This window comes from Taudactylus pleione, unplaced genomic scaffold, assembly GCF_031769625.1.
Source record: "Taudactylus pleione unplaced genomic scaffold, aTauple2 ptg000683l, whole genome shotgun sequence".
Classification (NCBI taxonomy): domain Eukaryota; kingdom Metazoa; phylum Chordata; class Amphibia; order Anura; family Myobatrachidae; genus Taudactylus; species Taudactylus pleione.
The window spans coordinates 2,280,777-2,293,645 of NW_028285085.1; the positions used below are offsets into that span (position 1 = coordinate 2,280,777).

General features: G+C 43.6%; 1 protein-coding gene across 1 annotated transcript in view; it reads left to right on the top strand.

The window, feature by feature from the left end:
* The window catches only part of PCSK7 (proprotein convertase subtilisin/kexin type 7), an 86,885-nt gene that overhangs the window by 39,196 nt on the left and 34,820 nt on the right, over nucleotides 1–12,869 (top strand). The window contains 2 exon segments of the mRNA XM_088456007.1: nucleotides 9,735–9,902; nucleotides 12,677–12,784. Of these exon segments, the coding sequence (XP_088312133.1) occupies nucleotides 9,735–9,902; nucleotides 12,677–12,784 (276 nt within the window).

Consider the following 12,869-nt stretch of genomic DNA (forward strand, 5'->3'; position numbering starts at 1 on the left):
AAACAACCCAAGATAATGAGGACACGGCTGTGGTTATCTTTGTGTTTTCTCCCAGACCAATCCATTGCTGAAAACATTGATCTACAAATTTCTTTAGCTCAGGTATCTCACTGTAACCTTTAACCTACCCGGAACAGACTCTCAATTGACAGGTCTACGTTATCTGTCTCGATTCCGCCTTGTCTCTCCACCGTTTGGTTGACCTTCTTACAGTGAGTGGAATGGACCCAGGTATCTCTCTCCGCCACCTTCATTGAAGTTGTACTCGTCAGTAACACTTGATACGGACCTTCCCAGCAATCGGTCAAACAACCTGAACGCAAGAAATTTCTGATCATAACAAATTCTCCAGATTCAACATCATGACAGTTTGTTTCAGGCATATCATGTGACAACAATTTCAGTTTCTGCTGTTGCTGTTTTAACTGTTTACTCATTGTTATAAGATACCTTACAGTTACCTTGTTGTTACTTTTCAAGTCCTCCTGTGAACTTATAATCAAATGAGGTTGTCTACCAAACAGTATTTCAAAGGGGGACAGATTGAGAGGGGGTCTAGGAGTTGTCCTGATACTTTGAAGGACAAGTGGTAGTGCTTCTGGCCAACCCAGTCCAGTTTCCGACATGATTTTACTTAATTTGTTTTTAAATCTCATTCATCCTCTCCACCTTGGCACTGGCTTCCCAGGGGGTATGAAGTCGACTATTAATACCCATCAACTTACACATATTTTGGAAAACATCACCTGTGACATGAGTACCCCTATCACTTTCAATAATTCTAGGGATACTGTATCTGCATACAAATTCCTGAACAATTTTCTTGGCAGTAAATGCAGCAGTATTAGTGGCAGCTGGGTATGCCTCAACCCAATTAGAAAACACATCAGTGCACACTGATACATACTTGAGATTCCTGCAGGGTGGTAATTGGATGAAATCAATTTGTATTACCTGAAAAGGTCCGTTGGTCGGAGGAATGTGGGATGGTTCGGTAGGGATCGTTTTCCCAGTGGTTTTCCTCAAGCAGGTCAGACAGGACATTGCTCTCCCGCTTGAGAAGAAAAACCCGGTGCACACCAGTATGCTCTCACCAATTTGCACATACCTTGCTTTCCCAAGTGAGTCAGACCATGCGCTGCCTCAGCCAGGCTTGGGTAGTACGCCTTGGGAGCCACTGGTTTACCTTGTCCATCTCTTCAGAGTCCAGAGGACTCTTGCCAACATTCCTTGGACTTCCAGACTGCCTTTTCCTGAATGGAACACAAATTTTGCATCTCAGTTAATTTCAGCATATCAATTGTTTTGGAAAGTCATCATTTGTTCAATTGGTACATTCATTTTTAACCCTGCTGCCTATTTTGCAGCATTGTCTGCCCAGTGTCACCGGATCATCCTCACATGTATGGACTTTACACTTAATTACCGCCACTGCCTTAGGAAATTGGATTACTGTCAGTAGTCCTTTTATATGTCTGCAATTGGTGTGCCTGCTGCTGTCATAAAATTTCTCAGACGCCATAGAGCGCCGATATCATGTACCTCCCCGAAGGCGTAGCTAGAGTCAGTGTAGATATTAGCAGATTTACCTTCTGCTAACTCACACGCTCTCCTTAATGCCACCAGTTCGGCCACTTGGGGCAAGTGTGGTGGGCCTAAAGGTTCGGCTTCTATAACGTCCTCGTCATTTAACACCGCATAACCTCTACATAACTCTCCAGTGTCAGTTTGTCTATGACAACTCCCATCCATGTAAAATGTCACATCTACATTTTCTAAAGGTGTATCCCGTATGTCAGGTCTTGCAGTAAAGGTTTGATTCAGATATTCCATACAATCATGTGCATCAATATACTAGCAGAACTCACCTTTCGCCAGCGACTCACCTCTCTCCACCCTTTGTGCATCATGTTGCACATATGGTAAATACGTAGCTGGATTTAACGTACTGCACCGTTTGATGGTGATGTTTGCAGGTGCTATAAAGACTAGTTGCCATTTTGTGAACCTAGCTGAGGAGACATGTCTGGTTTGGGCAGAGTTTAGCAAAGCAGATACAGCATGGTGAGTATAGACAATCATATCATGGTCTAATACTATATCCTCACTCTTACTGACCAATCGAGCAGTTGCTGCTACACTTATTAAACATGTTGGGAGTGGTCTTGCTGCTACACTTCTTAAACATGTTAGGAGTGATCTTGCCACAGTGTCCAATTGTGCACTGTAGTATGCTACGGGCCTACTGGCATCACCATGTTTTTGTGTGAGGACACCTGCTGCACAACCATTAGCTTCCGTACAGTACAAATCAAAAGGTTTTTCATAATCAGGTATTCCCAATGCAGGTGCTCTTGTCAGACTATGCTTAAGATTAAGGAAAGCCTGCTCTGATTCCTTTGTGTGTATGACACAATCGGGCTATGTGGAAGAGACTAAGGGCCTGATTCAGAGCTGGACGCTATTTGCGGACGGTCGTTCCAAAAAAGGGGCCGGCTATTTAAATTGAACGCTCGCTCTTTGCGGTTTGTTGACGCCTCTATGAGCGTGCGAAAAATGCGCTCGCTATTTTGTAAAGACGCCCCTTTGCCGTTCGCATCACACTTCATCTCCGGTATTTATTAGATTAATCGGGAACATCGAAAGGCATCAGAACTGCTCGCAGTGGTTGTGGTAGGATTTTCCTACCGCAATCACTGCGAGCAGTTCAGGCTACAAGACAACCAAGTGAAGTGGTCGATGACGCTCCTTTACTAATTATGCACTCACATTAAACGCCCTTTTGACCGTTAGGCATGCCTGCGTTCGGATCTCCACTCCCCCGCGTTTTCAAGCACCATCCCCTGTTACCACCCACAAACGGTACATTCTGTCAATCAAATTGGCAGCCACTCGCTGTTTTGCGAGCGCACGATTTCCGACCGCAATGACTGGTTTGCGCATGCGCATTACGACCCATATGCATGCGCAGTTGTGCGAACATCGCTCAGAGTGAACGAGCGGCCGCTTACGAGCGGCTCTGAATCGGGCCCTAAGTCCTGTAATGGCAAGGCCAAAATAGAAAAACCTGGGATTCACATTCTGCAGTATCCACACATTCCCGAGAAGGTACGAATTTGCTGTTGGTTCTGCAGCAGTGTCATGGTCTGTATGGCTTGGATTCTGTCATTTGTCAGATGTCGTAACCCCTGGGTTAGGCAGTGTCCCAAGTATTTAACCCTGGACTGGCATGGCTGTAGTTTGTCCTTAGCAACCTTGTGTCCTGTTTGCGAGAGGTGAAGCAATAAAAGTTTAGTATCATTTAAACATGACATAAACGAATCAGAACATAACAATAACTTGTCCACATATTGTATTAGAACAGATCCATTGGCAGGTTGAAAAGATTGTAAACAGTCGTGTAAGGCCTGGGAGAAGATACTGGGGCTGTCTATGAACCCCTGGGGCAATCGTGTCCATGTGTATTGTACACCCCTATATGTAAAGGTGAAAAGGTAATGATAGTCAGGATGAAGAGGTACAGAGAAGAAAGCAGAACAGAGGTTAATGACAGTGAAATGGGTTGCATTTGGTGGGATCTGCATAAGAATGACAGCTGGATTTGGCACTACGGGAAATTGGCTCCCTACTACCTTATTAACCCCTCTAAGGTCTTGTACCAGCCTATAACCCCCTCCCACCACTCTTCTTCACAGGAAAGATGGGACTGTTGGCTACACTTGCTGTACGGACTAAAATTCCCTGCTGTAATAACCGCTCAATTATGGGATAAACCCCTAACTCTACCTCCTGTTTTAACGGGTACTGGGGAATTTTTGGAGCTTGCCTACCACTTTTTAGATTTACCATTACGGGAGCTACATTTGCCATTAGTCCAGTGTCCTGTCCATCCTTGGTCCAAAGTGAATCTGGAATTTGGGATAACATTTGATCTACCTGAGGTAGATTTTTACCTGAACCGGTAGAGTGATACATTATCCTTTGGGGAGTGTCCAACATATCCCTCACGCACAACTTTCTCTGGGATATCTAGAAATATACCATCAGGGGTACAATATATGACACATCCCATCTTACATAACAAATCCCTTCCCAGTAGGTTAGTAGGAACCGCTGCTGCCAAGAGAAAAGAATTCCTGGTATGCATTGGCCCGATAGTAACCTCTGTGGATTTAGTTACAGGATAATATTGCACTTTACCCGTTACACCCATTGCTGGTACTGTCTCGCTGGTCAACTGTAAATTAGCGGGAGATTTTATCACTGATCTGGTCGCCCCTGTGTCTACAAGAAAAGGATGTTTAATACCAGCTACATCAACCATCATCACCGGTTCTTCCCTAGTACTTCCAGTTAACCTGACTATCTGTAGACTACAGGTATGACCTGGCCCCTAGCGTTAACTTTCACTCTCCAATACAGCATTTAAGGCCACTGTTGGAAATTACCTGTACTCTGTGTATATCCCTTATGTGGATATCCAGGTAGTCCCTGGTTAGGGTGTCCTACCTTCTTCACCTTACAGTTCCTACTTACATGTCCCACTTGGTTGCAGTTAAAGCACCTTCGTGAGTGTGGGTGGTAGAGAAAGATTGTGAGTGTGGATAAGGATTCGAGGGTAATATGGTGGTCGTGGATAGTATGGGTTTTGTGGCTGAGTGTGATACTGTGGGGTAGGGCTGTGTTTGTGGTGGTGCAGGATTGGTGAGGGCGTGTAGCTGTGCAAGTGCATGTGTGTCTGGTGGCTGTGATGTTACATTCATTCCTTCTAGAGCTTGAATACTAACAGCCATTAACTTCTCGCTCTGGGTCTTTCTCTTTTTTAGGATGTTTTTATCATGTTCGATAGCGGATTCCATGAGTGTGTCTACAGTAATTCCTCTCCAGCCAGGTAGTGAGGCCTGAACTCTGGTCTTTAGATTGTCTTTTAGACCATCCATAAGTACCGTGATGATCATTCCCCTGTGATGAGTGGTATCTTTAATATCCTCTATCCCAGTGTACTGGGTGATAGCCTGCAGAGCTCGGGTACAATAATTCTCTGCAGATTCACTATTTTTGTTTTATGGTGAAAATTTTACTCCAGTTAACTACTACTGGAAAATATACACCCAATTGAGTTATTATGCGAGTAATGTTACCTTGGTTACCCTCGTCTGTTACGGGACCATCTCCATCCAATACGCAATCTGTGATAAACTTTTTCACGTCAGTATTGTGTGGAAGGCACGCCCTTAACACCACTCGCCAATCTTATTGGTTGGCTCGTGAGCATTACCCAAATTTTTCAAAAATCTTTGGCACTTTGCTAACTCCTTTTTAGGGTCAGGGAAATCATTCATTATGGAATTTAGCTCAGCTCTTGTCCAAGGACAATGCATTGCTACCTCCCTTGTGGGCACTACACCGTTCGCATCCGCATTCCCATTTGTAACAGTTATTGTCCGGATGGGATGCAGACCGGCTGCACTGCTACCTTTTGACCTTGTTACCTGGCTGGAGATTTAGTCTATTACTGCTACGTATATGGTTAACATCTTCCTCTATGGGTGCAGTGGATGTTAACACTTCCTGTATGATCACTGATGATGATGGGGCCACCACTCGTGCTTGTTGTGATGGAGCATCTAACGTGTACAGCATGGGAAATGGCAGACATAACAACAGGTTCATCATCTGCATCATAAACATTTTCTTTGTGATTACTCAAGAGAGGGTACAAGTTGCTTGTTACATTTTTATGGGTTTTTGCATCGACTGTACCTCCACCCCCATACGCATAGGGTGGTGGTGGTGCACGTGAACCACTGGCAATACTTTCCGCAACACTATCTTGCCGTGCGTGCGCATTATTTTGAGGTGTGTATGCGCTGCGTGTGCACTCCTTTATCGTGCTCGTGCTGCTAGTTTGCATCGCATGCACACTTTTAAGCCACGCATCCCCCTCATGTTGCCACAACTTTAAACACTCGTTATTTTATCTTTTTCATTCGAGAGTGCACCATACAGATGCTATCTCGGACATTGTTCAATACCTCCTTATCAAAGCTGCCAATTCTGGGGAACGGTCTAACACTCTTCCTCATCGTTTTATACCATACATCACAGTACCTAGTTGCATAAGCACAGTATCTAGTATGCATAATATGCCATGCCGACCCAAGCGGCGCTTCCAACAGCACATCATCTAACATCTCTACCGTTTGCTTGGCTCCCATTCTGGGAAAATAACCCTAAGCTTTTCAATTAGAGATTTAGACCGGTGAAAGAACGTCAAGGCTACTTTCACTTACCTGTGGACGATATTAACAGGATGCGCCCACACACCTAGGGAAGAATAACCAGGCTGCTTCTACACACCTAATCCCTTTTTAACTACCTTTCAGCTGCTAGCATTTAGGTATTCCAATAACACCTACCCTTTTCAGTGATTTTGTCCACCCTCTACTCCGTTCGCAATCACAATTTGCCACAACTGTGCGGTTCAATTACAATGCTCAAATAACCCTAACTGATCACTGAATATTGTAATCACACTGAGAGCTGATACCTACAACAAGGCCAACAAGTACACCTGCTTTTATGTATAGACTGCGGTATCTACTACCGAGCCACTAGGCCGACACCAGGCGCCTAGCACTTAAGGGTCATATGATACCCTTAACTAGGGAACATGTTACCCGTACCAACAAATGTTCACTGTTACACACCCTTTTCCTGCGCAGAAAAATACACGTTTTCCCAGATTATGGCAACACTGATCTAGATATTTACAACAATGCTATCTATCAATATCTCAATGCAATCTCACCGCCTTTGTTTGAAACACGTGGCAGCAATACAGGAAATACGTATACACAATAATGCGACTACTACACAAAACGTATTATTACCCTTACACTATTGTGCGACTTCCTCTTTTTAACATGAAATTCTATCAACGAAGGAAAACAAACTTTTTCCTCCCTTGTCCCTGGATTCTAATCAGCGCTCCTTGAACCACACAATAACGGGTAGCGGACTCTCAGCAACAAAGTGGTAGCAGATTTTCGAAGGCACATTACGTTCTTTCCTGCTATGGCGCCACCACCCTTTTGCTTAGAGCTCGCTGACCGAGTGTTACCGAGGGACCGGTAGCGTGATTTCACACTGCAAGAGATCCCGAGTTCAAATCCCGGATGAGCCCCCAACTATCGATTCCTACCTATCGATTCCTACCTACCTATACACTCTAAAATAATTGTCGCTGTTTAGCGTTATGAGTCGCACAAGAAATAATTGCTTTCAGACTTCGATTGTGGTTCCAAAGCACAAAAAGTTATTATTCAACACAAAAACAGATTGTTACACGCTGTGATCTAAATACAATTAGCGCAATTAAATTATACAGACCCAAGGTACAGTTGTTACATACGCATGCGCTCTGGATCCAGATCCCGGCATCAAAAATGAAACCTCCTTCAACAGCAAAGCAAGAAGACTGAGATCCAGTTTCAGAGAGCCCACATATATACCCTTACAGAGATAGGCAATACAATAGAACAGGTTGGCATGATTCCATTGGTTCTTCTTCCTGGTTCTCCTGTTACAGTATAGTTCATAGGTTAGTTCGTATGGTCACAATTCAGCCTCCAACAGCTCTTTGTGTCCATTTTCCCACTGCATAATAAATCTAAGCTGGCTACATTACGGAGTACATTTTAATGTTTTAACTCTCTATGATCCATAGTTTGCAGACACATGTTGCGATCTCACCGATGATACCGGAAATCTGCAAAGACACGGTGGTTTAGATTGACACCAAATACGGTCTGCTTACCATGTACTAAACCTTAGATATCAAATAACATTTATTTCACAACATTACTATTACTGAATAAACCTTGAATATCACACTTTAATGCTAGGGAACCTTTTTATGTAAGTGTACAGTGTGTAAGTATTGGGGTATTGAGAAAAGACGCTAATTAGCGTTGTGCGACTACATATTTATGGAGTACACCATGGTACGTGTTTTGCAGGGTTGATCATTTTATATGTTTTAGTGACTGTCTGTATTTATATAATGAGGACTTTTAACATCTTTCTATTGCGTGGGAATCGCACGTCGCCGTATGTACTTATAATGGGCGAGATTCGCTAAAATGGCGCTGGGCGGCCAGTCGAAAAGTGGCGTTGTGAAGATTTAATTTTAAACCGATTCTGTCTCAGCCAGTTATCCGGCTTCAACAACGGGGTGGGGTGATCTGGGAAAGGAGGAGGTGGAGAGCTGTGGGACTGATGGGATATTATGTCCTGACGTATGGAGTCCATTTTAGATGTAAAGTAGGTAAAACTGTCAATACTTGGTCATTGCATGCTTCTTGAAAATCACAACTACTGTATTTGGAAAACCATTAAAGGTGCCTGCACACATAGCGATATTTTACACGAATTGGAAAATTTCGACGAATCGTGACAAATCGTGTGAAATATGCCCAAATCGTGAGTGTCCACTCAGGATCACGATGCCAATGCACGTCCCCACTGGTCGCACATCGCATCTTCAGATCTGCCGTGCTGTAGGTCAGATTGGACATTTTTTACTCCAAATCGTGTGTAGGACTGCCGGGGGAGAGTTCAGGGGAAATCGTACACATCGTGTGTAGGCACCTTAAGTGTAAAATTTGACTGGCCCTAAACTGGATAATGTTATGGGGAGACCTTGTGTTGACCATAGAAATCTGTTTCAGAGTAAAGAGTAATTTTATAGCCAAACAATGTCTTGGAGCCAGACGACTGGGGGGAGACATGCTTTTTCCTGAGATCTGGGAGAGGGATACGATTCCTGTTTTCACCCTTGTAAACCTGGGTGTGGCTATCCCACATAGCAACAAATGTCCTTGCCTCTGTATCAACACCATCACACCCCCCATAGCAACACATTATTCCAAACTGCCACTGTACTCTCACCATTTGGCTCCCCACTAATCTATGGTCAGTAGTGGTACCATAAAACAGGTGCAATGCTGTGGCTCTTAGCTAATAATTGTGCTCCCTGTGACATTAGATTTTGGAATCTATCTACTATATTCACAGGGCAGCATCAAAACAATGAAAGGAGAGTGAAGATGATAATTAGGGAAGAACTATGGCTTAAAGAACTTCATACCCAAGTGCAAGGTCTTTCTGTAACAATGCGTAATGGAGTGGTGCTGGCCTTCATGATCTCCAACCAAAAGGCTGATTTAATAGTACTTTAATCATTCATTCCTTGAAAAGGCTTAAAAGGATCAATTATTATTATTATTATTCCTCCCGGTGCTCCGGTTTCCTTACACACTCCAAAAATAAGTGCCATACCGGTAGGTTAATTGGCTTCTGACAAAACAAAATGATCCCTAGTGTGTGTGTCAATATGATGAGTAGTATGGATTGTAAGCTCCACTGGGGTAAGTGATAGTGTGACTGACAGACAGAAATATTCTCTGTAAAGTGCTGCATAATATGTCTGCGCTCTGTAAATTTCTGTTAAGTAATGGTCAAATATCTGTCTGTGTTTTAATGGAAGGAAATTTGGTGTGACCTCAGGTAAAGTAACATAAGAAGATGTAGTAAGTGAGGCAGAGAAAGAAACACCTTTATAAGTGCAAAGGGAGGAATTTTAGGGAAAGGTAAATAAGAGTAGGACCTAACGTCAAGGAATGAGGTTTTTCCTTTTTACAAAGCTATACTTTTCACCTCACCCCCTTTAGGTGACTTCAGACTGGGATTTGCAGAAGGGAACCGGGTGTACAGAAGGCCATACAGGGACTTCTGCAGCCGCACCCATAGCTGCCGGAATGATTGCTCTGATGCTGCAGGTCCGTCCCTGTCTGACATGGCGGGATGTTCAACACGTCATCGTATTTGCAGCCACAAAGGTAAATCTATAGTCTCTCAGCAATTTTACATGGTTGTGTCTTTATTAGACACAAATATATATGTTCATTGCTTGGTCTCACATGGTGGTAGCACTTCACTGTATGGAAAGGGTTGGATTGCTGTTACACTCCATGGCCACCACATTAGCTGTACACCTACTCATTAATGCAAATTTCCAACCCACCATATAAGTGGTAGCAACTCAATGCCTGAAATCATGCAGACTTGATAAAGAGGTTCAGTTGTTTTTCAGGCCAAATGCCAGACTAGGGAAGAAATGTGATGTAAGTGACTGTGACCATGAAATGATTTTTGGTGCCAACTGGGGTGGTTGTAGTAAATGTATAACATTCTGAACTGACAAACTATTAAGTATTTTTTTGTCTAGATAACACAAGCAAGGACTTGCAAAGAGCCTAAGGGGTCTATTTACTAAGACTCCACATATCGTGGAGTTAATGCAACGCCTGCTACCTCTGTGAAGCAGGAGCTGGCTAACGCAGCTGTTACCAAAATAGACCAGCCGAGGAGGGTGAACGTTAAGTCACCCCCTCGGTGGTAACATCTGAGACTCAATTCCCCTGACAGCCCTGTGTGACTCGCCATCTCTGGCCGCAGCAGCAGCAGCAACTTTTTTTTTTATTTCTATCCAACAAACTTTCTTTACAAACGGCCAAACTGACGGAGCTCAAATCCTGCTTCTCCAGTGAGGAGAAGTAGATACCGGCAGCTACAGGAGGCGGTATCAGCGCTGGAGAAGGCAGCAGACAGTAATTGCCCTCTCCCCTTAGTAATACCTGGGGCACTTAGCACTGCCATAGACATCTATGGCAGCGCTAAGTGCCGCAGGTGCAGTGTGATGTTGTAGGCTGCACTTAGCGCTGGCAGGCTGCAGGCAGAGAAAATCCTTTTAGTACATACTGAGAAGCGCTATGTACAGGGATTTTGTCTGTCTTTAGTGTTTTTCCCCCTTTTCTCCCCTTAGTAAATAGACCCCTAAAGCACCAGAACGATGTAACAAACGATGCAATGGTTGCTTAAATTTCACTTACAACCATGTGATCCCAGAACACACAATTTGAAGCCTACACACTAAGCGATCATCAGAATGATGACACAACTACATTGTGTCAGGTGATTGTTTCCAATTAATCATTGCTTGTGCACACTATGCGCCTGAACCTGAACACACAACTCTTGTTTTCCTATCAGCGCATGCACAGGATCTGTAGTGCACATGTGCCGATTTGTCTGCGACGACAGTCGCCGCACCCCCTAAGCTGCATTATGATTGACATGCTGCCGCCATTTAGGGGCGGTGGAGGTGAGCGTTTTACAAAATGGAGGTATGTTTCCCCATTTTGTAGGTGTGCAGAGACCAGAGTATGCTTCTTCAGACGCAGATTTCCTGGCCCCAGCAGAGGAGTCCAGGAAAAAGAAGAAAAAGTAGAATATGAGTTATTTGTAAGTCCAAGTTCCCTTGGATGTTATCTGTGAATATTGGTAACTAACATATGGTTATACAAGAGTATTATTTTTCTGTGCGAAGATCATCCTTTCCCCTTTATCTCTTACCCGGCAGAGGAGTTGCAGCGGCCTTTCTGAATAAGATTAGGCTTGCTTAGATGGCCAATGACTATCTGCTGGTGGTCCGATGCTGTATCATCAGATGTAGCACTGATCTGAAATGCCAGCTGTGGCCGTCTGTAGCCTCCAGGCGGCCCCTGCGGCATTACCGTATATTCGCATGGCTGCTGCTTCCAAAGATGTAGCAGCCAATCCGGCCCCATGTGAGGTCGTGCATTCACACTACATAATGTGCATCGCACCGTACATCTCCTTGTCCCGTGTCTTGTGCAGCACATTAGATGGGACGATGCGATGCCAACATGTGTAACGATAGATTGGGTGTATACACTATACCAGAGGTTCCCAAACTCTGCCATTACAATCCAGGTTTTAAGTTATCTGTGTTTGAGCACAGGTGACTTAATTAGTACCTCAGTCAACTTGATTTAACCATCTGGACTCGAGCATGGATATCCTTCAAACCTGGACTGTATTGGCGTAGTTTGGGAACCTCTGCACTATACAATGGTTGTGCAGTTTGGTGGCGGATGGTATGATTGCACAATATATTGTATTTTGTATAGCTTTAGTGAGTGGCAGTGTACTGACTGATTCTTCAACAGTGTGGTGCAGACTTCTAGAAGTGGGAACAACTACAAGAAAATTGATTTAAAAAAGCAACTGCCTCCAACTAAAATGAAGGAAACATGAAAACATGTCTAAACATCTTATTGCAGCTGAGCCTGGTCATATTGATTATTAATGTCTAAATTATCCTCAGTCCCCATCCACCATGATAAAACTTTAGCAACATGGAAAAGAGAGAGGGTGAAGATTGCAGTGTCCCGATAAGCAATGCTGGTAGAGACTTACCCACATACATTGACAGCTGTGATTGCAGCTAAAGGTGTTAAAGTACCAATGAGTAATTATTATGTCATTAATATAGGTCTGATTTTTATTTGGTCATTAAATGAAAACCACTTTAGATCATTGTTTATCTGACGTTGCAGAGTATTTTGTGTTGATATGTGGTAAGAATTCCCAAGTGAATCCATTTTCATTCCATGATGTAAGAAAATAAAGTATTAATAATGCCAAAGGTTCGAGTGCTTTGTAATTACTGCGGTATGTACTTTTGTTACATATAATTGCCTTTCTCTTTACATTTCACACTGTTTTCGATATTGCTTTATCTCTGCAGTATGAAGACCATCAGGCAGCCTGGGAAACCAATGGAGCTGGGTTCAGTCACAGCCATCAGCATGGTTTTGGTCTCTTGAATGCCTGGCGCCTTACTAATGCTGCTAAGGTGATTCTGAGATTGTCAGACATGGTGACACTCCCCTGCCCTATGAACAGTTTCCTTCCACTCAGGAGTGTTACATTATTGGTTC